General features: G+C 46.6%; 1 protein-coding gene across 4 annotated transcripts in view; it reads right to left on the bottom strand.

The window, feature by feature from the left end:
- Calx (sodium/calcium exchanger 3) overlaps positions 1–25,565 on the bottom strand; it is a 99,168-nt gene that overhangs the window by 42,852 nt on the left and 30,751 nt on the right. For 3 of the 4 annotated variants that reach the window (XR_003113552.1, XR_003113551.1, XM_025302733.1), the window contains exon 4: positions 3,083–3,274. Coding sequence is in view for 1 of the 4 variants with exons in the window: in XM_025302733.1 (XP_025158518.1) it covers positions 3,083–3,274 (192 nt within the window). In the remaining 3 variants the exon portion in view is untranslated. The remainder of the gene's footprint in view (positions 1–3,082; positions 3,275–25,565) is intronic. The other variant, XR_003113553.1, reaches the window with a different exon arrangement.

A 25,565-nucleotide genomic window follows, 5' to 3' on the forward strand; every position in this document is an offset into this window, starting at 1 on the left:
GAAGTGCAGGAACGGATGCGAAGAATTTCCTCCGATAGCTTTGAGATGGAAAGGCGGGTAAATTCGAAGGAGAGACCCCGAGACGAGAGAGAGAGAGAGAGAGAGAGAGAGAGAGAGAGAGACAGTTGCGCGGTGCTCTCTGCGCGAGTCCGATCTCTCGCGCACACGAGAGAAGAGGAGAGAGTAGCTTTGCGGAGGCGCCTTCGTGAGGAGACGAAAAGCACATGGAACAGTTTCCTGCCGCCGTGAGGAAAAGGAAGACCTCGAAATAGCGCGAGCAGGAGGAAGCGAACAAAGGAAGCTCCGCGCTGTAACTGATAGCTTCAGATAGCTTCGCGCTTCCTATTGTCTTCTACGCGCGCGCAACCGATATCGAAAGCGAATCCGGCAGAATGCCATTTTCGAGGCTTCCACCGGGAATTTACGATATTCGCAGCGAGAGGCGACAATGCGCGACGTCATCTTCGGCGGATCTTATTTCATGCCGTCGCGAGAACGCCAGCAGCAAATCGTACAGTCACGCGACTTTTTTTCAATCTGCAACCGTTGCGCGCGTCGTTGAAATTATCTCTGCTCGTTGAAACGATCGATGATCGCACTTCGAGAAGCGTTCCTCGCGATTATCAATTCCGCCTCTCGCGATCGCGCTCGATTCCCCCGATGAGGCGATTTCTGCCGACCGATTGAGACGGACACTGGCGTTTTCCCACGGGAAAAGCAGAGTCACGGAGAGACTTGACGGAGCTGAGTGGAATCCACGGGGGAATTTCTGCTAAATCTACTTTCGCGATATCGTCGCAGGCGCATTCAGAAAAGTCAAGAGTCAAAACGAGCTGTCTGGAGGCGCGCAGCAAGTGCAGAGCGGGAGGCTACGTGTATCGCCCTATTACGATGCAATTCGTATCCTCCGACGCTTCTTTTGCATCTCTCACGAAGCTATCTTCTTTTACAAGACCAAAGGGGAAAGACGAGGAAAAAGACAGTGAGGGAGGGGGAGAGAGAGAGAGAGAGAGAGAGAGAAACAGAAATTCGCTTCCCTCCGTGATTCCAATTTACATCACGCGCCGCGCTTTTTTCACGTCGGAATCATTTCGCATGATCGCGAGAAATAAACGGAAAAATAGGAAATAAAGCGAAAAAACCGGTTGCTGGTAAAACGCGCTGCGAATCCGCCCGAAGACAAATTAAATCGCAGAGAGCGCTTCGTTGTTTCGCGACGTGACCACGATGACGTGCACGCGCTGTAACGCGGCCGGTTATTCAACGCGAAGTCGCGGGCGCGCCAATATTTTAAGCGCGCCCGCGACATTAATCGCGAGCGCGCCGGCTCGAGATCCGATGATTCGCGATTTATACGAGATTAGAAAGAATCGCGCGGAACACGAAGAAATATGGAAGGTGAAGTACGGACGCCGCGCGGGACATAAAACGCGACTCCGCATAGCGAAGCGCGGCGGCGAAGACGGCGGAGGAGGCAGGGGCGGGGACCGGGGCGGGGGCGGCGGATGCAACGAACGCAGGAACGTGAGAATCATGCATATGGCGCCCGGGGAGTCTTGAATTTCACGAGGCCCCGCATAACGCCGCATTCCTCGAGGTTGCATCTCTGAAGAGCCCCAATCTAGATGGCCGGGTCTCGCGATGCGCATTTTGTCCTCCATTGGGAGTGGTTAGCTTGCTGTTGGCTTTAGGCACTTGTCGTCCAATAATAAATTTACGACGCTTCGCGCGGCGGACCCGGCGTCAGCAGGGCGAAAGATTTCGTTACGTTTTTTATGCCTACGTCCCGCGGCTGAAACATGTATTCGCGCGAGCGCGCTGTGTCTCCGGGAAGGGCTGAGTTTACACGGGGGGGGGGGAGGGGAGGAATATGTTACCGCCGTTTCGGACGTAACAAAGTGTTCGGGCTGCGCTCGGTCGAGGTCACCGTTCATCGATTATTGCTTTCGATCGGCATACTTTTTTCCGGCTCCGTCAGCGACCTAAAAACATACTATGATTGCAGACAATAAATGCGCTAACCCGAGCAAAAAAATTGTTAGGGCCATCCTCATGAAGCATAAGGCCCCGAGATGAATTTTTTAGGGATACCTTAAATTTTACGAAATAAGGTTTTAATAGGGAAAACTAATGAAAATGAGGGCCTTAGAAGGATTTATTAGGGATGTCTTAAATCTAATAAATAAGGCTTTGATATAGGGAAAAGTAATAAGAGCCTTGGAAGAATTATTTAGGGATGTCTTAGATTTTATGAAATAACGCTTTAACATGGAAAACTAATGTGGGCCTTAGGAGGATCTTTTAAGAGGATACTTTAGATGTACAAAATCAAATTTTGTTATAGAAAATTAATAAAATCTGAAGCGTGTAATAAAATTGTCATAGTTTAGTATTGTTTTAGTAGGTACGCTTTATCTGATTCTTTTAAAGATTTTTTTAATTATATCGCAATTAAAAACAAGTTTTATTAGTCTCTTCCAAAGATGTTTCTAGTATCGTCTTCGTTTTGAAATGCAGCAAACTTTAGTAAAAACAGTTAACACGGTTTTGATATGTAAAGAATGCTATATTTTATTGCAAAGTATGCTATATTTTTAAAATAAAAAATTCTTGTTATACACTAATAAGATTATAAAGAAATAAAAAAATTGCAGTCTAAATTCCTTGGAACGAGAAGAACGAATATTTTTATTCAAGCAATAACAAAAATAATTCCTTATAAGGCCCTCATAGTGTTGCCTTATATAGGACCCGTTAAAGCATTTGTTACACATCTTGTAGGGCCCTTGTCTTTCTATCCCTACTAGGGATATATTGATTAATGTTAAAGAAAAATAATCAGACCCTTACCAGAGCCCTATTAATTTTTCTACTTGGAAAGCGCTTGCTGCACGCAGCCAAGCCAAACAGCAAAAATGTCCAAAATACAGTCTCAAGGACACCCGAAAGACGTATGCGAGACACAGAATGTCTCCTAGACGTCTTTTAGACATTTATGCCGTCTGGGGACAAGTGGCTTTCGAAAAGCGAAATCCTGGAGTGGAACTGTTCCACGGGAAGATCGCGTTAGACAGGTGCTCACCGAGAATGATGGAGGCGTTCGCTCGCTGTACGAGCTTGTCCACGGTGTTCTTGAACTCCTTCGACTCCTTGATCCTGATCTGAGCCCGTGACACCTCGCCTAATCGCGGTCTGCCCAGCAACGCCATTTTCTCCTCCTCCGTTCTCTCCTCCGGCTGCTTCAGCTCCGCCGCCGCCGCAATTCCTGCCTCCGCTGAAACCAGAAAATCGCGCCTTGCTGCTTCAGTGATGTCGAGGTATGTTCTAAATCGAGGTGAGTTGAGAGTCGGCTCGCAGTCAGACAGGAACAACCGGGGGGGATCGCGGATAATTAGCTTCCGTCGTCTTTAAATCATTCCTGCGCGGCGTAACGAGCACATGAACGACATAATAACGCGTCCATTCCGCGGAGCTCCTCGTCGAATATTTCGTGCAGCGAAATATGTCGCTGCTCGGCCGTCAACGCGGGATCCTTGAAATTGGTGGCACGCGTTTTAATATCGAATTTTAATATCGCGACACACACACACACACACACACACACGTATTTAATCGAAACAACGACTGACGTGAAATTTTCATTTCGCGTTCCGCGATCCGCAGAAAACGGTCTTTAATTGCACGGCGGTCCCAATCAGACCGGCGAAAACGCTATCGCACGCGTGATTGATTGATTTCCTCGTGTGTGTGTGTGTGTGTGTGTATGTGTGTGTGTGTGTGAATACATTCATCCGACGGAGGCTTTAAAGGAGGCCGATGAATGCGACGGCTCGCGTTCTCGCGTGGATAAGGCTTTACTATCGATTGCCCTCATGAATTATAGTCGCACGCCTCTCTCTTAGGCCAATTCCGTGCTCCGCATTCGTGTCTGACCACACGCCGACCCGCGCCACTTGCACCGAGGCACTTTCCTGCTAGCGTTTCATGATGCGTTTCTATGTGTATGTATATATATATGTGTGTGTTGTGCGCGTGTTAGATGCGGCTGCGGTTGTGTGAGATCAGCCCAATGAAAGAGAACAAAAGTATTCTACGTGGCCGTGTATACAAATGTGGGGACGGTGTGTGTCGGATGATATGTGTGTTAATTTTGTCGTTATTACATGATCATTACAGTACACGTGTGTGTGACAGGCCCGCTCTCTCGAACTGCGGAGGCAGTCGCGGACATGTTTTACCTCGACGAGTCTTGAAACGCATCCGCCGGCCAATAGGAGAATTTATCGTCCGAAATATCGTCCGTAGAGCCGATTCTCCCATCGGACGCGGATGGGTCGCGAGACTCATGGAAAGTAAAATGTTGCAACTTTCTTACCGCTCGACTCGGCGCGAACTTTTAAAAGACGTTAACAAGATGTCTGAAAAAAAAAAATAGAGAAGGTAGAACGTCCTTTAGACGTCACTCGGGAGTTTACGCTGTCCGGACATAGGCGCAGTTCGTATTCAACTGGTCTGTATTTTTAACTGTAGATTTACAAGAAAGGAGAAAGTATCCGTGCGTGTAGCTCTTCCCGAGGCTGCGAGGAATTCGTCCATCTCGTTTACTCATTTATTTATTTAGTTTCACTTTACTTTGGCTATTTATTTATTTATTTAGTCGCGCTCTCTCCGCGCCGCGCCGAAGCGGGCGCCGCGCTTGGCGAGCGCGCGAGCTCGCTCTCTCTCTCTCTCTCTCTCTCTCTGCGAAAAAGGAGAAGAGAGAAGAGAAAAAAGGAGGATCACTTATGCCCCGAACATTTCCCCGGCGAGAAGACGCGGGCGGCAGGTCGTTCTCTCTTTGTGCGTGATGCTTTTTTATAGTGGAATCGCTGAAAACTTTCCTCTCCCGGGATAATTCCCGGGGACTTTTCCGGCAAATCGGCGGCGATATTGAGTTTCCTCTGGCGAAATTCTTGTGTGACTCTCGTGACTCACTTCGCGGCCGGATCTGTCGTCGCGCGCTACCCACCCTCGTCTCGTTCACTCCCCCGCATCCCCGATATATATATATATATATATATATATAGGATTACGCACTCTTCGAATTTTGCGCCATTTCACCCTCACTAAACCACCGATAAACTGGCGGATCATCCGGCGTTCCTCGCCTACCGACCTGGCGTCGCGCCATCACAAGAAAGAGAGAAAGAGAGAGAGAGAGAGAGAGAGAGAGAGAGAGAGAAAGATTGCCTTTCATGACGCAATAATTCGCAGCGAGCCCGAATATATTGCTAACAATTAACGCGAAAGTATCAGGCGTGTGCGAAAGTTTTGGTCTTTTTTTTTCAGCCCTCTAATATAATTATTTTAATTCGAAATATTTTCCTGTCATTTTGTAAGGTCAGTGAACTTAAGCGCCATTAGGCCTGTTCGTTTAGTCTGCACTGTTGCAACTGGTGCAACAAGTTGAAGTGAGAAAATCTACGTTTGTCTCACTTTAACTTGATGCACCAATTCAGCAGTGCAGACAAAACGAACAGGCCTATTATGACTCATTGGTGCACATAACCTTAAAAATAATAGTTGATACAATGAGCGACGAAAAGTAGCAAGGAAAGAATGCTGCTAGAGCATGCGAATGAATCCATTCGCTCTGTTCTTGAAGAAAATATCGTGTCCCACAATACGTGCAAATATTGGCTTCGTCGCTTTAAAGATGGCGATTTTGACGTAAGCGATCGTTCGCGCTCTGGAGTGCCACGAAAGTTTTGAGGCCGACAATTTGGAAGCGTTGTTGAATGAAAACCCGTCCCAAACGCAAGTAGAACGCTCGCAGAACAGCTCGGAGTTGACCAAGCAACAGTTTCAAGGCGACTGCATGAAGTGGGAAAAATTCAGAAGCTCGGAAAATGGCTGCCGCATGAATAGCATTATCCGCCGGTTGAGTGCGTTTCATTGCTTTCCAGACAGCGCGGAAAAGATTTTCCGTCGAAAATTGTTACTGGCGGTAGATTATTATTATGACAATCCTAAACATACACTCATAACAAAAGAGTCATTTTGTGTATTTGAAGGGATGCGACAGGTTATGTGCACCGATTAATCATGCCGAATGGCGTTTTAGAAAGTCCAACGTCAAAACTCACAAAAACTCGAGACGGCGGGAAAATATTTCAATTGAGAATAATTACACTAGAGGGCCGAAGAAAAGATTAAAACTTTCCACAGACAATAATACCTCCGAGTGGCCCTAATGCGGAAATTGAACTAATTAACACGTCGACCCCGGTCGTGCCGCTGATTGTTTCGACGCTCGGCTAAAGTTCGAATCCCCGAATAGACGCGGCGAATAAATGCAATTCACACGCGACGCGTGCATTCGTTAGCCCATTTCATTATCTCCTTGTTGGCTGCACATTTCGTTTGTTATACGCAATTAGCCAGTTTCCGTTACGTGACGTTAATCGATGAGTCGCGACTAGGAATGCAACGATGCGAATCGATAATATCGAAATATCGATACATCGAGAGACAAATATCGAATATTTATCGATACTTTTTGTCTCCGATAAAATCGATATATATATATATATATATATCGATATGAATTTTATTGATATTTCGTATTTTTCAGTTACAGCTCTGGGGGACTGTTACGGTTCTACGACCGAGATGAAAATTACAAAAGTGAGTGAATTCACTGGAATATATATTATGTAATTGGTCGATGTCTAGTAAATCCGCTCATTTTCATCATTTTCACCTGAATCGTTGAACCGTAATAGATCTCCCGCTCCATTGTACGCGGTGATCTCCGGCAAACGCGACTGCAGTTCATTACACATTTTCTAATAAGAATACGACAATAAATTGTATGAAGATAAAAATTGTTAAAAGATCTTTTTAAATTTTTCGTGTATACCCTTTACACGCATACCCCTATAACTCAATAAGCTCACTCAATAAGCTCGTAGGATGACATATAAATGGCGCTACTATTGACAAATCCATATGATTTTTACGAAGTACTAACCTTCAAATGATACGTGACAAAATTTCATGACAATCGGACGCTTAGTTCACAAGTTACAGCGGTTTTAGTGACGCACGACGTCGACTCGTTTTAGCAAGGCTTCAGTTTCGGCAATCACTTCTTCATTGGAGCCAAATCTCTTTCCCTGGAGCTTTCCCTGCCGATTTGACTCTAGAGTGTAGTGATGGGACCCTTTTACATCCATCGTCACGTACCGCATCAAAAAATCCTTTTTATTGCGCTGAAACAGCTCCAAACAGCCCGCTGAATCGTCGACGCGTCACTAAAACCACTGTAACTTTTGAACCGAACGTCCGATTGTCATGAAATTTTGACACGTATCATTTGAAGGTTAGTACTTCCTAAAAATCATATGGATTTGTCAGTAGTAGCGCCATTTATATGTCATCCTACGAACTTATTTTCAGCTGCACTACGGAACTAGTGCGATAAGTTAGAATGAGACAACTATATTTTTTCTCACTTTAACTTATTGCACCAGTTCAGTAGTGCAGCTAAAAAGAACAGATCAATTGAGCGATGTGTTATGTATACATTTTTTATATAAATATCGATATTTTTCAAAATTATCGATATTATCGTTATCGGTGGTTCTGAATGACGATAATATCGATATTATCGATATTTTCGAGAAATTGTTGCATCCCTAGCCGCGACAGTATCGTGGCGGTCGACAAAGCAGCGCGTTTAAATGCGCGCGCCTTTGTCCTCTCGGCTACGTCAAAATTGTGAATATTCCCGAGCAATCTTTCTCAGACGCTATTAACATAAAACATATTGAAAACATTCTCCGCCATTACCCAAGCCCCTCTTCTCTCGCACAGACAACCCTCGTCCCCGTCGAAGATATCTCCCTTGCGGAGGGGATATAAGTTTGTTTACTGCGGCTTTCACTCTGTGTGTATTCTCGCGTTACCCCCTTTAAAAGCTTCTTATCTCCCCGAAAGCACATATCTCGCCGAAGCTCGGCGCTTTCTGTCCGCTTTCCGCGCCGACGAATTCAATTCCGTTTGATTTCGCCTCGATACGGCAGCGACTGCTCGGCGATTTCGACGCGATCGAACGTAAATAGAGAAGAGGGGGAGAGAAGAGGGCAGAAACACAAATTAACTTATTAAGAACCGTGCGCTTTTGAAAGCCCGTAGCTCCTCGTAACTTGCACTCGTCGAGGGCCACGAGGCTCATTAAAGAGACGCGTTCGAACGAAAGAAATGGGAATACGATTTATCAGGCGGCGGCGGCGGAGGGGGTGGCGGGGAACGAGCGATTAATAATAGCGGGTCGTTTCTGGTTCAGACGGGGATGAAATCGATGAACGATCGGCCGATGAACGCCAGATGCAGCCAGGATGCGATTTATCGCCTTTGAAACGCGCGCCGCGTTCATGAAAAAAGCCGGCGGGTAAACTCGCAGGAAAATTCGCCCCGGAAGTTATCCCGCGCTTTGTGGCTTCCCCGGCGTTCCCAACCTCCTCTCCGCGGAGCCCTCCACCTTCTCTGCCCTGCGGCATCTTTGAGCTTTGCCCGTTCGTTCGAATGCTGCGACGCCGCCGCGCCGCGTCCCGAGCCCCGAGCGCTCCGTCCGTGTCGCGGCAGTGTGAAATTAACCTGACGCACGCACGTATCCTTTTCATAACCGCGATGCTCCTTTGAGTACTTTTTCGACGAAAGCAACACGCGATGATTCTCCTCCCTCGAGTCGGAAGTGATTAAATGTGACGGCTGCGACGATGACGCGCGCCGGCGGGATTATGCACGTAAATGCTGCGTTGAAAGATCAAACCGGGGGAGGGGGGAGGAGGAGGACACGCTCGTGTGTTAGAAATAGATTACAGAGGCGTGAAAGGATCGATTAGACAGGATAATGTCTCGTGAATAGCTTACATAGATTAGCGTAGGCGCGATTATTATCTTCTGCCTAGAGATAACGATCCCTTAACGTTTTAAGTGGCTTGCTACTTGCGAGCCGCGGAATTATTCACAGATCGATAATGCATCGCGATGCATCATGGAGGAGGATCAAGCGCGACGTCGGTCGCACGCGATCGGTCGGAGGCGATGACGTGTAATACTCGGATAGTACGATTGTTGAGAGAGAGAGAGAGAGAGAGAGAGAGAGAGAGAGAGAGAAAGAGAGGAAAGCCCGAGGGATTGCAGAGAAAACAGAAGCGCGAAACAGCGGGTGTTTCCCCTCGTTACAATTTTCATATTCTAAATAAACGAGAGCGTTCCTCCGCAGCGCGATGGGATATTTATGATATTATGATATCGCGGCGCTGTGTGATATTCCTACGATATTTATCGTATGAAATTATGATTTCACTCATGATATTATTATGACGCGCATTTATGCAACCGCATCCCCCGAGTGGACCGTTTGTCATTCGCCGTGATCCGGTAAATCTTTCGGAAAGGGGGGAAAAAAGCGAGAGCGCGAGGAAGATGCGCGCGGGATATATACAGATATGTATTTTTTATGTAAAGTCGAATTATTTCGGACTCTCCAGATTCCGGCGAAATTTTGCATCGCGCAATCGGGAGAAATTCTCAGCTCCTGGCGAAACTAGGACGCGGTGATTGAATACGAGCCGCGGTAACTAATATCGCCATGGGTTTTCCATCAGAGTACTTTAAATCTAGTTGATGCCCGCAAGTCGCGAATAAATGGCGACGAGAATCTGCCCCCTTCGGGGAGGAGGGAGAGGTAGTTTTAACTCACGGACGATGGTGGAATTTTACGGGCGCCGCTGGCGATCGAGATGGCGATCAGGATTATCAGCAAATATAAAAAAACAGCGTAGTGGGGGGGGGTGCCGGCAGGGACAGGCGAAAGGGAAAGGAAATCGCCATGTGGATATGGCGGGATCGTTTGACGATTCTTGGGAGAGGGGGGAGGGTTATCCCCCAAATATATGCAAATCTGACAAAGCTCGATACTTCTCTCTCGCAGAGATAAACGAAACGTAATTCTGGACCAGATCAAATGGTCCGCCCGCCATTGGTCGTGCAACCGCGAGGTAAATGGTAATCTCGAAAAAAGAGGACGACAGGAAAGAGGAGAGGAGAGAGAAGGAGCGCAAAAACAGAGAAACGTTGTGAGATTTGAGACGAGGCTCGGCGGCGATCCCGTAAGATGTAATTTTTTATCAGCCAGCTTAACACGTATATAGGTTGATGTAGCGGTTGAAATTACTCCTGCTACTGCCAGCAAGAGTAAAGTGGATCGACCGAGGGATAGATGGGCTTGGGAATGGAGGTGGTTAATGCGAGAGTGGACTTATCATGGATCACCCGGACGGCCGCTGCAGCGGCAGGCAGTCGGGAATCGGTCCGGGCTGGAGAAGTTGAAAACTTTTAACCTCGAGGAGCTCGGATGATATAAAACATTCCCCCTTGCTTGCTCGGCCTGTTAACGAATCAGTAAAATATCAGTAAAATATCAGGGAAAATCTATCAACGAAATTGGAGATGCAAAGGGAAAACAGCGGCAGCGCGAGAATGGAAGAACAAGAAGTGAAACGACCAAGTCCGGCCAGCTGGTTGAACCGAAAATAAAATCGCGCGGTCCAATTCGACAAGATTTTTATTGGACAATTTGTCATCTCTCCGCGATTGCGCGATTATTTTCGCGACGATACCTCACGGGAGACACCGCCACGTCCGCGCAGTTTGTATTATTTTGCATCGGCTTAATTCTCTTCCCGTGCACGTGAAACTGCGCCCTTAGGAATTGCCGCCACTTTTCGCCACGCGACTTCGAGCAGAACTCTAAGTGCAGTTTGTATTTCGCCGGAGATTTACGAGGCTCCGTGCTTGCAAAATTTCGAAGTAAAATCGCTGGAACTCCCTCGATTATCGGAACTGTGGGCGTGAGTGTATCCAATCGAATCTTAGCGCCGCTTTAAGCGCAACTCTCTCTTTCTTGCCGCGTGAAGCCAGCCGCCCTGCGACGAGTTGCAGTTTTTAAACCGCCCGCCGTTTCGGCGAGCATCGATTGTTATCGCTCAGCTTATCTCGGCGATTTCGTCGTTGACTCGTTGTTCTATTAGCTGTATAAATAATCCAAATTTTTCAGCTAAATTCAAGGTTTATTTTAAAAGAAGGTAAAACAAAAAACCTCCACAAAAACGGTCGATTTTTTGCTTGTTTTTCGGTCCTCGATTTTGGAATCGAATTTTATGCCAAAAAATAGTTCATAATGAGACATTAATTACAGAAAAGTTTTACGTTGAGCATACGATTGGTTTCAAAGATGTAGAGGGTCAAAGTGGTCACTACCTAGAAAGTATGACACTAATAACGCTTTATCGCACGAACTTTTGCAAAATTCGGTATCTGTGGGTTCTTTGAGTTGCTGATTATGAATCTGATGTCAGATTTGTAAAATTCAAAATGGCAGGTGCAGCATGGCGAACACACATAGTGAAACAATCATTTACTTTTATTGGAACTGTTATGTTGTGGTTTTTTTGGCTAGCTGATTGCGAATTTTCTATTAGGTTTTCGAAAGTAATTTTTTCAACGACAATTTTTGAGTGGAAAAAGTATTTTTTTTGTTTTTCATAAAAAAATATCAAATTCAAATTGATACGCTACATGACGCATAAAGGTGATAGTTTTATTTGTTATATTTAGAAGCTTATCTTGGCTGGATCTTCATTGGCTAGATAATTTTTTCATCTTGTCTTCACTGGCTGGATAACATTTTTATCTTGCCTTCATTGGCTGGCTAACTTTTTCATATTGCCTTCACTGGCTGGATAACATTTTTATCTTGCCTTCATTGGCTAAATAACATTTTCATCTCGCCTTCGCTGGCTGGATAACATTTTTATCTTGCCTTCATTGGCTGGATAATTTTTTCATTTTGTCTTCACTGGCTGGATAACATTTTTATCTTGCCTTCATTGACTGGATAACTTTTTCATCTTGCCTACACTGAAGGTAAGTATAAATCTAATAGCAAATTCGCAATCAGCTAGTCGAAAAAATCACAACAAAAATCAAAACAAACAATAACAGTTCTAATAAAAGTAAATAATTGTTTCACTATTTGTGTCCGCTATATTACATCCGCCATCTTGAACTTTTTAAATCTGACATCGAATTCGTAATAAGCAACTCAAAGAACCCATAAATACTGAATTTCGCAAAAATTCGTGCGATAAAACGTTATTAGTGTCAAACTTCCTTAGTATTGGTAGCGACCACTTTGACCCTCTGTATCTCCGAAACCAATCGTATGCTCAATGTAAAACTTTCTTGTGATTAATATCTTATCATGAGCTATCATTTCGCATAAAATTTAACTTAGAAATCGGGGATTGAAAAACGGGCACTTTTTGCGGAGGTTCTTTGTCAGTCAAAGGATTTGCCGTTGTTTTCTTAATAACTTTAAGCCATCTTTCAGGCAGCTGGTGAATTCCATGTCGGAGAAATGTTGCGTCTTTGGACACGATGAAGTCGTCGAGCCATTTTCGAATCTCACTCCACTGATTTGAAGTGCGTATCGGACGAGGCGTGTTGCATCGCATATACCGGGTGTTGCAGGACGTCCCAGCCAATATTATGATATCTTTTGTCGTGGAAGCAATGTGTGGCCTAGCGTTATCATGCAACAATTTCGCAGGACGTTCTCCTTTGCCACTATACATGGGCGTTTACGTTCCAATTCTTGACTCAAACGGATTAACTGGTGTTGATAACGGTCCGCAGTAATTGCTTGATTCGGCTTTAATAACTCATAATGACACGCACCTTCATATCGCACCAATTGCAGAGCGGAATCTTCTTTCCGAAGTATTTTGGCTTTGCGACCGATGTTGATGGTCCGCCGGGATTTACCCATGACATGCTGCGTTTCGGATTGTCATAGAATATCCACTTCTCATCGCCCGTAATAATTTCCCACAAGAAAGACTGCGCTGCTTATTGAGAAGAGAAAGCTGCCACTCGTTGATTTTTGTTGGCTTCAGTGAATTCATGCGGAACCCATTTTCCTTCTTTCTGAATCTTCCCCGTCTCGTGTAGGCGTTTGGAAATTGTTTGTTGTGCGTTACTCTTAACTGCTCTGCAAGCTCTTTTTGCATTTGTACTGAATTCTCAGCGAGCGGTTGCTGCCGCACTTCCGAGGACGCCTCCAAGACGTTCTTTGTCACTCAGACTGAAACTCGCCGCTTTTAAACCGTCTCAACCAAAATGCACACACATTGTACGATACGACACACCTTTGCCGAGAAAGGAACAAATCGATGCTCCTGCAGTATTTGTCCCTTGTTGGACTTCGTAAAGAATGCAGTGTCGGATATGCGCCTTATCTCTCGCCATTTTTCACTGTACTGAACTGAATAATTTTTGAGGTTATGTCGAGCCTTCCGCCATATTACTAAATGTAATCTTTAATAGCTACATGCCTATAAAACGCTACGCAGCCGTAAAAGAACGGGGAAATTTGATTGTTTGAAACTTAATTTCTTAGCCGCTTGTAAAAGCGGTTTGGATTATTCATTTGCACGCTTAATATTTACTTTGCGGCACTTTTGCGGTTTGAAGTCGAAGCTTCATTCCGGGTATTATTTCGAGTATTCGGATATTATTCTCTCGCACGTTACCGCTGCTCCGCCTGCCGGATGGAGCGAGATGCACTCTCTCTCTCTCTCTCTCTCTCTCTCTCTCTCTCTCTCTCTCTCTCTCTCTCTCTCTCTCTCTCTCTCTCTCGATGCGATTGTTACGAACACGTAATTCACGGCACAGACGCGTCGCTTACTCACGTACGCCACATCGTCCTGTGTTCGTCTTCGAAGTTCGCTCGGCTTTAGCCCGGGAATCCATTTTTAGAAGCAACGTACGGCGACTCGCGGCCAGCGTAACTTACCGCCGCGCCGTTAAAGTTACTTCTAAATGGTAAATTGTCCGCGTTGTTTCTCGAGGTCAGTTTTGAGCCCGCGCGAACGAGCGATTAAAAGCGCACGTACGCTCGGCCACGCGAACTTTGTTGTCTCTCTTTGTCGCTTAGAGCCGCATTTGTCAAACTCGCATTGTTTATTAATTCGCGCGCAACGTCTCAGGCGTGCATAAGAAGGAGACGCGACCGCGGGAGACCGCGAGCGAAATGCGATCGCGGCGAAAAGTCCTCGAAGAGAGAAGGAATTGATAAATTTTTGCTTCATGCAAATGCAGCAGATGCGGCAACTCGACCAATCAGCGAATTTCTCTCCATCCGATCGAACCTCGATCGATTATCGATTGTCGCGGGCGGCATATCCGACGAAATATCCCGCTGGAAGTTCGCGTAACGAGCCGAGGAAGTGTCTCGAATATAAACACCGCGCAAATCCTGAACTTTCGCGACCCGGCCGAGAGATCGATTAATTCTCTAATTAAAAACAAACAGGCGCGCGCGCTAATTAACTGGTAAGACGGGGGCAGGGCGAGCCGGGCGTTCCTTGTTCTCCCTCGCGTCTTCGTGCCTCTTGGTCGCAACAAAACTGTGTATATTTAGCGTAAATATGAAGTTGTCGAGCGGCTGTCGGTGTATTTTCGGCGCCGCCGAGTGAACGCGCGCGTCCACGTCCGCCCGCGTCGACGTCGCGCAATTGACATCCCCCCACAGCGCGGATCTCTCCCTAATTATACCCAATGGCGGCATTAATCTTTATCACGGAAAAAAAAAAAAAAACAAGCCCCGCCGTGGGCTACACGTCGTCCATCACCGAAATAGCGAGGAACCGAGCCGAAGAACACAAAAGCTCCCTTTAAAGCTCTTTCCGCTACAATGCTTTCACGGTAATGGATCGTTTCGCGCAATCTGACCCATATTTTACGGATGCGCGTATCTCTTTTTGCGCGAGGGCCGCGAGAATTGCGAGAATTGCGCTCCACGCCGAAGGATCGACGCTGAACTTTAGCTCCTCAGGGCGACGGCGATATTTCAACGACGCGTCGGCCATGAGCGATCCGTTGCTTCATGAGCAGACGTTAGCATGTCATGACTGGACTATTTGTCATTAAGGACAACGAAGGATTACGACGCCGGAAAGGCTCCGCTTTCTCCTTTCTCCTTTGATAACGATAAGACGACCGAAATGCGATATCTCGCATCTCGTTCGCTCGCTCGACACATTTTGCGCATTCGCGCGTGTGTGTGTGTGTGTCTTCCCTTTTTACAACAATTTCATCTCATTCGGGCGACTCTTCGCGCTGGAATATTTCGCGAGAGTCGCTCTTAAAGGAGACGCGTCTCTTAGAGACTCTCTCTCTCTCTCTCTCTCTCTCTCTCTCTCTGGTCTCTCGCCCAAGTTCGAGCATGCGAGGGGGAGATGCACCACATTTACTGCCGACATAAAGTCCGCCCGACCGAGATCGCTTCTGTCCCGGTGTTTCCAACGGCGAGCTTGATATATGCTGTTGGCCTGATCGTGTGTCCCTCCCCTCCCGGCCTCGCCCCCGCCCCGTCGGACGCCCTTATTCACTTTGTGTCTACTTTGGCTGGCCTCGTCTCCCGCTCAGAGGCGAATACTATAAACACCGGCGGCGGCGGCGGTTTCTATTTGACCGGCTGAATAATGAGGCCCCGAATTCCTGCGCGACACGCGCGGGCCGTGGGATCGCACGCCGGCTCGGACTAATTAATCTTTGGTCTCAGTGACGTCGGCTAGTAAAAGGTGCAATAAGTAGTTTGACAAATATAGGAGCGCGTCGGCGCGGCGTGGCGCGGCGGCCCGAGGGAGAGAGCGAGCGAATAGTTTTGTAAAACGCAAGAGCGAGCCCGCTCTCTCGGGCCGAGTAATGCGGAATATAGCGGCTCGAACGACGAGATAAATTGTTTAAACGGAGCGAGCGCGCCGCAAACGCTCGCGCGCGATTTTGCCTCTGTTGCCTCGGTTAGAGGCGCTTTCGCGAATCGGCCGTCGCGTCGCGTCGCGTCGCGAAGTGCAAAACCGCCGCGCAGGCGGCGGCCCTCTCTTCATTTTTCGAGCATTAATTCATCTCGGGGGTCGCATCGCGTCGCAGCGTGCAAGCGCAACGACACGTAAGCTCGGGATCGATTGGAATTCTTCATGAATTACAGATCCGTGCGGCACGGCAACGACGACGACGACGACGACGATGAGACGCACTTTCCAACATGGCGCCGGCGTGCGTTAGCTGACACACAGTAAACACAGTTATTAATAAACCGCCGCGCTATTTCATTATCCAGCGAGTCTTACTTTACGTTCGGTCTGGCACGAGTCGTGCCACTTTACACCCACGCCGTGAAAAAAGCTTGAATGAAGCGAACGCGAAACTGCGATGGCCCGCCGCGGCGAGCGCGCGACCTGTGAGCGACGGCGGCGGCGGGGTCGGATCCGTAGTTTCGAAAATTTATCATGGGGACAGGCAAATATAAATCACGCAACTTTATTTAACACGCACACACATACCGTGGCCGTCGAGACTTTGTTCCGGCGGCCTCGTGGAACTTGCTCGCACGCGATATACTCGCGCGCGTCAGAATTGCGGAACCGTCGCGAGCATCCGGAAGCGGGATCATGACGGACACCGCAATCGCGCTGCACAACCGGGGGAGTGCAGAATGCATTTTGCTCACGGGAGAGGGGTTGTTGCATCGGCCGATCGCACTTGCTGCAAGTCGAGGCTGCGACGACTCTTCCAGGGCGGCCGGGGGATCGAACGCGCAAAGAACGGCCGGCGCTTATCTGGTCTCATTAGCGCGAATGACGCAGTCACTCTCGAGCGAGCGAGTGGATGGATGTCTCATCGTGGCCGAGGTTATTTCCGTCACTTATCAGCGTCTGCCGCAAGTCGAAAGAGAGATTGACTCCTGTCTAGCGCGTCGACCCGAGTCTCGCGTCCTTATCGGCATCTCTGCTGATGCGAGCGCGTGCTTGTCCTTTCGACATTGCACCGCGGAGATCTCCGAGGGATTCGAGAAATTTCACGAGGCAGGCTGATACCAGCCGGAGACGCGCTTTCGTTGTCACGCGGATAAATCGGCTCAATCTTTCCCCGCGAGTTGTCGATCAGTTCTCGCGGCCCCCCTCCCCGCCGCGTCGTCGCGACATCGCTCGGGGAGCTTTCGCGATCTGGAATCTTGAAATATCGGTTATCTACTTATCCTGCAATCCTCGTGAATGTTTGTGGACTCTGTAGGAGTCGACGACGGGAGCAAAGAGCGGTGGATGGCTGGTGTTGAAATTACCAGGCCCGATACTTTCAGGCCATCGTCTTATTTTCGATATTCCACGACGCCTCACTTCGTCCTGATATCTTACAAATTTTTTTCCCACTCGTCGGGTATAAAAGTCGTTCCATTTCCTGCCATTTTCAGGCAATTTTCCGATCGCGAATTTTTGTGATCTTGAATTTTTAAATATCGATCATTTATTCAGAAATGTAATCCGCTCCCTTGATATTTTTGCCTTTACCCTCCCTCCCCGTTTCAACATTTCAAGCCTGTCGAAAATTCGTCGCATTTTGTTTCAGCCGCTTTTCCTTCGTTAATAGTAATGAAGCATCTACCATTTGTATTCCAGCGTCCGCCATCTTTCCGGTAATAACCCGATTGCGTGCTCGATAACAAAGATAACTTTTCTCTCAAGAATTCCCATGAAATCATCGACGATACGCAACGAACTTTCGCGAGCGCTCTTTGCATACTCTGACAATCTTCGCGAACAAATGTTACCGATGCCGGGAGTCCTCGATCTGCGAATCTACTCTTCCGGCACTTCCGGTCTTTCCGCAACGACGACTAAAAAATCGGCGAATAAAAATCACACACCAACACATCTACCGTGAGGAAAACAAACGTGCGAAAAAGTTACACGGAACGTAGCCGTGAGATTAGATCTCGAGTGCGAGTCATGAAACTTTAATTTTCGCTACACACTGTTGCCTGATGAATTGATCATCGCACGCATAATTCATGAATCGGATGTAATAGCGTTGAACATGAATGATAGATGCGCGACACCGATTCTGCCCGTAGAAATAAGCGAAGTCGCGCGCGCGCGCGCGTGTTCGCGCGATTATCGCGCCCACTTACGTCTGTTATCACTTATCGCGGTTACCGATGAAGACACGCGAGGATGAAAAATAGACGAGATAGACTCGCGCGTGTGTGCGCACACGCCGACCTACTCGACGTTATCGGCCGTCGCGTAATCTCACCGCCGGCTCTCTTACTCGCTACTCTTTCATTCACGACTGTGTTATCATCCAGACTGACGAGCGCGCGTATTAATCGCGATGAATGAAGGACGATGAATCGTCGTCTTATCGATGACTCGGCGGGCCGTTACGCACGAGCTGCGATTCCCAGCCGCCGAGACGAAAGATAAAACTCTGTTTGAAAACCTTTCCGCTACCACGCGCCGCTGACACCGTCAAAGGATTTCACGTTGGATTTGTGTGTTTTTTTTTTTTCTTTCTTTCTTTCAAACATTTTTTTACGCCGACAGGGAAAACGTGGTTGATCTCACCGCTGAGTTCCAGCCGCCTTTCTTCATTCTCCGCGCCAGTCGTATTCTTCTGCTTCTCTAGTTGCGAAAAAAAGCCGCGGCCATTCGCACGTGTGATTATTATCGAGGACGCAGGTCCCGCGTTTACATTACGATGATTGCTTCCTCGGCTCTATAGTTATTTTTCTATACAATTACAGTTACGAAAGTGTCAAACATTTTTTTCTCAATGTCACACTTTTCTACGGCTAGCACCATTATTGACAAAGCAGCAATTGACGTTCTTGACGTTGCGAGCACAGATTTCATCAATTCGTCGCCCGTCGTCGCTTCGATTTTTGACGTGCGGACGCAATAAATCGCACAGCGTGGAACGACAGATACTGATCATTTATCCGTTCACCCGAAAAAAAAAGTAATTTCAGAACAAGCGGATTTGTTTAAATTTTAGAGGATTTTATTCCTTATATATGGCCTCAAGAGGATTCCTCTAAGATTAAGAGGAAAATATTATAAACATATTGTTCTTAAAGTTAGAGGGATTATATGTTATATGTATATAATGCAAAGCTTATTGATTTTAATACAAATTTCCTCTTATACACAGATTATTTAATCTTTTTTTTTGAGAGGATTATTATTTATTCTTACTGTACTTTATTCTTACTAGTTATACTGGTCAATTTGAAAAAATTATAATGTATAGCGAAAAATAATATATATGGGTGTACTTCTGGCTCCAGTTCTACGATAAGTACGGCACGGATGAAATAAGATCATCGTAACAAATAAATTTGCAATCAGTTTTGTTGTGGACTTTACAGCTACAAGGATGTCCATCATAACTAATTGTGTGAAATTGTATGAAATAGTTAAAAGAAAGAATATATCATTCAACTTCTTGCAATAAATCATAAACTGCATTTGACCAAATATGGTATAAATTATCTTCATCATATGTTGCAGCAACACATACCCTTTTTTAAAAAGCGTAAAAAGAAAATATTCTGATCCATGAACATATGGCTATTTTTTCGTTCATGTCTGGAGGTAGAGCATGACTGAACAAAAGGAACCGACATTCAAATCAGCAAATTCCTCTTCGTATAAGAGGACAATTAATCGATATAAGAGGGAATTCTCTTGAAATAAGAGGAAAACAGTTAGAATAATATCTAATGAATTTTAGATGAATGTGAATTGATTGGGTTAATGTGGAAATTTTTGATAGAGAAGCATCGTATCGGAAGCGTGAATGATCTCGGAAATGTTTTATATTAAAAGACAAAAATTAGGTCTAAATTTGCATGAGGACACCGACGGATTGAGCAAAGTTTATTTATCCATCATTGAAGAACTTTCTCACTCATGATCTTGTATTGTTCTTTGACTTTGTATATATTATGTAAGTCGATTTGAATTCGACCACTTGGTATCGAGCGTTACGAGAACACACTGTATTATTGCATCTCGGTCGGATGTTGACGCTTGGCTTAGAAGTGTGATTTTTTGGTAAGAATTTTTTGGATGTGATCTATGTATTGCTCCTTTCATAAATTATTCCTTGTTATTTCTGGATAATTTTCACACTTGTTTGTTCGAGCCTTTGCATCCAGATCTCTCGCTTTTCAAAGACACTGTTATTTCTTTGCGACATTTTTCACATTCTTTTGTATTGTGGTGTTGGGTTACACTGAGGACGGTCCAAATATGGGACCGAAACGTACGTAATTTTTTCCAATAAACACTTTGTAATTTCGCGTGTCCATCGGCGGCGTTATTATTATCGTTAGTATTATTATCATTTGCGCTTTTTCACCGGCGTTAGCTCTGATTTGCCTAATTTTTAGTTTATTTTGATTTCGATGAATGGTTCACCTTCATCGAAAGAGGAATCCTTTTTCTATAAAAGGATCTTCTCTTCGAATGTGAGACTATGGGAAAAGTCACTTTACAAATAGAATACCTTTTTGGGTGTTGTTACGCGTGTCCAGCGTCCGACTCGCGGCGATGGCGGAAGGGTTAAGCGGTGAAGGGGCAAAAAGAGCTGGAGGGCGCGCGGCGAGGCCGCGCGAGGCGGCGGCGGCGGCGGCGGTCGATGCGAACCGCGAGATCCGCGCTGCTGCGGAATTTCGCGCGATGCGGTATCCGGCGGTCATTAGTTTGTACACAATACGCCATTACATCGGGCATTAACGCTCGTCTAGCGCGTAAACACGCGCTTTACGGGCTGCGCTCGCGGCGGCGCCTTAATAGCGACGCTACTAGAGAACTCTCCTTACGACGTCGCATAATGCAGCCGTATAATGCTGTTATTGTTTCGCAAAAAGTCGACTCGCACCTGTCGCCGACAGCGGCGGCGGCGGCGGCAGCGGCGGCTAAACGGGGAATCCCCCAACGCGCGCTATAACAGGCTCCGCCGTCCGCATTTAACGTTCTCGCCATGTAAAATTAAAAATAAAGTTTGCAGCGGATTCCCTGGAGAATCTACGCGAGATTCAATAATAACGGTGATAATGAAAGTGAGAGAGAGAGAGAGAGAGATAGAGAGAGAGGAAAAGGGAGAGCAGTATTATTATTTCTTTGTTGCTGCGTCTGCTCTCGCCTGCCGCCGCTTTTGTTGCTCGCTCATTGAGTTTCAAGGTGACTTCGCGCGCGCTGCCAACTTTAATTCGGGACTGGCAAAGGCTTTTGTAGTTTTAAACATCATCTCCAGCGGAGAAACAAAGCGACAAGCAAAGGGCCGCCCTACACGCGTATGTACTCAGCGCACATTCTTCACTCGGCTCGCCGGCTCGCTCGCGAACGGCGGCGCCGCGCCGGAGAAATATTATGCGTTGCGTGCCTTACGCACTCCGCGGAATCGTTACGCGCACGCGCGCTCGGCGGAGGATTACGGCGCCGGCAATTAAAAGCAGAAGACGCAGCTGTTGTAAACGAGATTGGGCTGAATTCAAGCGGCGTGTATCGCTAAGAAAGGCGGAACCCGAGGGGGTTGACCCAGAACGTTGTCCGTAAAATGCAGCTCGTTACACAATTCTCTCTCTCTCTCTCTCTCTCTCTCTTTCTCTCCCTCTCCCTCTACTCTCTCTCTCTCTCGGCTTAGAAAATAAATGAAATTGCGACGCGCGCGCGCACGAGCTTTGGGCGCATTATCGGAGACGTAATAGTGGGTCACTCGTAAATATCTGCTTCTCCGTTTCTATTAATAGGCAATATAGAATAGAGCGGACGCGTATAATTAGGCTCGCGAGGAGTAATCTAGCGGCGTCGAGCGCGAGAAACCCGCAAGAACCCGTTCCCTTTGTTCCCATCTGCGCGAGTATTAACATGTTAACACGTGCGACGCGTCGCACATTGGGAGAAAAAGCCGAGCTGAAAGAGGGGCTTTGCCAGGGTAACTTTGTCTTTGTCGATCACCGCAGGGTTACGCAAGCGTCGTCCGCGGCCCGGTGAAATTGCGGAAAAATCGGGCGAGTTTGGCAATTCGGCGTTGGAATCGGAACTCGTGGAAAATCGAGTCGATGGTCACAAACGAGAACGCAGTCGTGTATCCACGTGTATAAACGTTCTTTCGAGGCAGCGAGAGGTCCGTGCGGCCGCATAATGCGAGTAATTCCGGCTCCGACGGAGGGTTGAATAAATCAGCCCGATAATGCGCGTCGGGTCAGCTTTACGAGCATCGGCTCGTTGCGCGAAATTTCGCCTCGAAAGAACGACGGCGGAGTGAATTCGCCGCCGTCCGCGCGGAAGCCCGAAACTCGCAAGTATAACACTACCCCACTCACCAATCGGAATGAAACTTTGCTCTCTTACAAAGCATTGAAAAATATTGAAAATCCGTTTTCTTGCTTTCCCTCAAAACGCTTTTTAACCCCTTGACTGTCGAAGACGAATTATAAAATGCGTTGACACAAAGTAACTCTGATGGTCATCGAAACTCGGTATTTCAAGGTATTTTGGGCCGCTAAATCCGAATATGATATCAAAATTCCAAAATTCAAAATGGCGGACATCAATCTAAAAAAATCGACATATTTTCATAAAACTCGGTATCCTAAGACTTTTTGGACCGCTGAATCCGAATATGATATGAAAATTCCAAAATTAGGATACCGAGTTTCATGAAAATATGTTGATTTTTTAAAATTAATATCCGTCGTATTGGATCCGCCATTTTGAATTTTAAAATGTTGATATCATATTTGAATTTAGCGAATACCGAGTTTTATGACCGTCGGAGTTACTTTGTGTCCCACGTATTTTTGTCCCACAAGGTACAATTTGCCGCCGGTACAATCAAAGGGTTGAAAAGCGTTTTGAGGAAAAAATAAAAAAACGGATTTTCAATATTTCTCAATGCTTTATAAGAGAGAACAAAGTTTCATTCCGATTGCTGAGTGACAGTCGGGTAGTGTTACTCGTCAACTCGGTAGAAAGGTTGCGTTCCCTCGCTTCCTCTCTCCTCTTTCCTCCCCGGTCACGATACACACGATAAGATGAGGCAAAGGTCATGCTCGCTGGGTGCTAATAACGATCGCGGCGCGCGGCCGCCACTCACCCCCGGCGAGAGTCCAACGACAACCGGCGGTCGTTAATTGAGGCGGATAGAGCGACTGTGATGATAACAATAGAAAGTATCGAATAACATGCATATAAGTTAAGGCCCGCGCTACACGCTCGCCGCCTCGCCTACCCTCTCGCGCGCGTCGGGTGCGCGTCGCAACGAGTTACACAACCCTGGGCGTAGTTCGTCTAGTTTATGATTGACGTCAGACTATATTTAAAGTTCTATAGAGTCGACGTAGAGCCAAATCAGTCACGCGGTATTCGTCGTAGATTTTGCCGGGTCGCACGAGCGCGAGGGATCATGGATCCCATTACAGCGTCCGTCCGAGCGAAAGAGAGAGAGAGAGAGAGAGAGAGAGAGAGAGAGAGAGAGAGAGCTCCGCGTCTGTTCTCATGCGTTTGACGAATTTATTCTTCGAAAGCGCCGTCGTTACTCATCGCCGTCGCCGCCGCCGCGGCCGAATTTCTAATGTAGGCTGCTGATACGCTTTGAGCAGCTTGATCTCTGTTTCGTTCGGGAGGCACACACGGGATGAAATAATGGCAGACATAATATTTACGCAGCAACCCCGGTGACTCCGACAGTTCGTTAGAAGAGAATAGGGCAGGGCGAGCGAGAGAGAGAGAGAGGGAGCGGGGAGGGGGGGCTCGACCGAAGAATCGGATATTTCTGCTCTCGGGAAGACGAATCTTCGTTCTTGCCGATTCTCCGCCGAATTTTCCCGGAGATGCGAGTCGAACGTCGCATTCCTCTCACGTCGTTCGCGACGCGACGTGCGACCTGCCGAACTAAGATCCCGGGTAGAAAAATTAATAAAGCTCTGGTAAAAGCCTAATTATTTTTCCTTACCATTAATCGGCCTCTAATAGCGATAGAAAGACAAGAGCTCTGTAAGATATGTAACAAATGATTTAACGGGGTCCTACAAGGCAATATTATGAGGACCTTATATGAGGGAATATTTTTATTATTGCTTGAGTAAAAATATTCGTTGTTTTCATTCCAAGAAACTTAGACTGTAATTTCTTTATTTCTTTATAACCTTGTTAGTATACAACAAGAATTTTTATTTTAGAAATATATCATATTTTACACATAAAAATCCTGCTACTTTTTTGTTAAAACTGCTATCGTTTTTGTTAAATGCTATTGGTTTTGCTGCATCTCAAAACGAAGGCAATACTAGAAAAATCCATGGAAGAGACTAATGAATATGGCAACCAATAAAACTAGTAAAATTTATTTTTAATTGCGATATAATTAAAAATCTTTAAAAGAACCAGATAGAGCGTACCCACTAAAACAATATTAAACTATGATAATTTTATTAGAGATTTTATTAACTTTCTGTAACAAAACTTGATTTTGTATATCTCAAGCATCTTTAAAAGATTCTTCTAAAGCCCACATCAGTTTTCCATGTTGAAGCGTTATTTCGTAAAATCTAAGGCATCCGTAAAAAATCCTTCCAAGTCCCTTCTCCGCTTTCCCTGTCAAAGCCTTATTTATTACATTTGAAGCATCCCTAAAAATCCTTCTACGCTTTTCCCTATCAAAACCTTATTTCGAAGAATCTAAAGCATGCCTAAAAATGCCTAAAAAATACTTCCAAGGCCCTTCTTCCCCATCAAAGCCTTATTTATTAAATCTAAGGCACTCCTATTAAATCCTTTTAAGGCCCTCATCCATTTTCTTTGTCAAAGCTTTATTTCGTAAAATCTAAGGTATATCTCCCAAAAAATCCATCTCGGGGCCTGATGCGGTAACAATGAGGCATCCCTTTTTAGAACATCCTACTTTCAGCCTTATCGGGGCCTTGTGCTTCATGAGGAGGCCCTAACAATTTTTTGCTCAGAACACGCTTGGAGAAGACGCAGACGGAACCGGTGGTTGGTGAACTTTGTCGGTCTGGTTTATAATTGGCGTCAGACCGTATTTACCGTCTTATATTCGGGATTACGCACGAGGTCACGTGGTAATTCTGAATTTTCGACGTCGTGGCGCGACGCGAGACGAAGCGAGGCGAGGCGAGTACGAGTGTACGCGCCAAACGCATTTGCATAATTCTGCGCATTCGCGCGGAGTAGCGATATTCTCTCTCTCTCTCTCTCTCTCTCCCCCTCCCTGCCTCTGGCCGATCGCTTTCAATTAGAATTCAACGTGATCCCGCGCGATGCGATATCGCCTTTTCATTTAATACGACTATCGATGGGCCGATATCGACTCGGCCGCGAGTGAATTTCGCCAACATCGGCCGACACTTCGCGCACGCGAGAGCCGTGCGGAGAGGCGCGCGGGGAAATTTCAAGCCGGATCATGGAATCTTGATTGCCCTGCCTTCTTCCCTCCCCTATCTCTCTCTCTCTCTCTCTCTCAGCCCCTCCCCCGCCCAATGATTATTTAGCAGCTGCGTCGGGCGCGTGAGCCGCGCTTCCGCGGCCGCGTGTAGAATAGAAACGCAAGTTCTCGCGGATTAGAAACGGCGGAGCGACGGGCGG

This window comes from Harpegnathos saltator, unplaced genomic scaffold (genome assembly GCF_003227715.2).
Source record: "Harpegnathos saltator strain DR-91 unplaced genomic scaffold, Hsal_v8.6 scaffold51, whole genome shotgun sequence".
Lineage (NCBI taxonomy): Eukaryota > Metazoa > Arthropoda > Insecta > Hymenoptera > Formicidae > Harpegnathos > Harpegnathos saltator.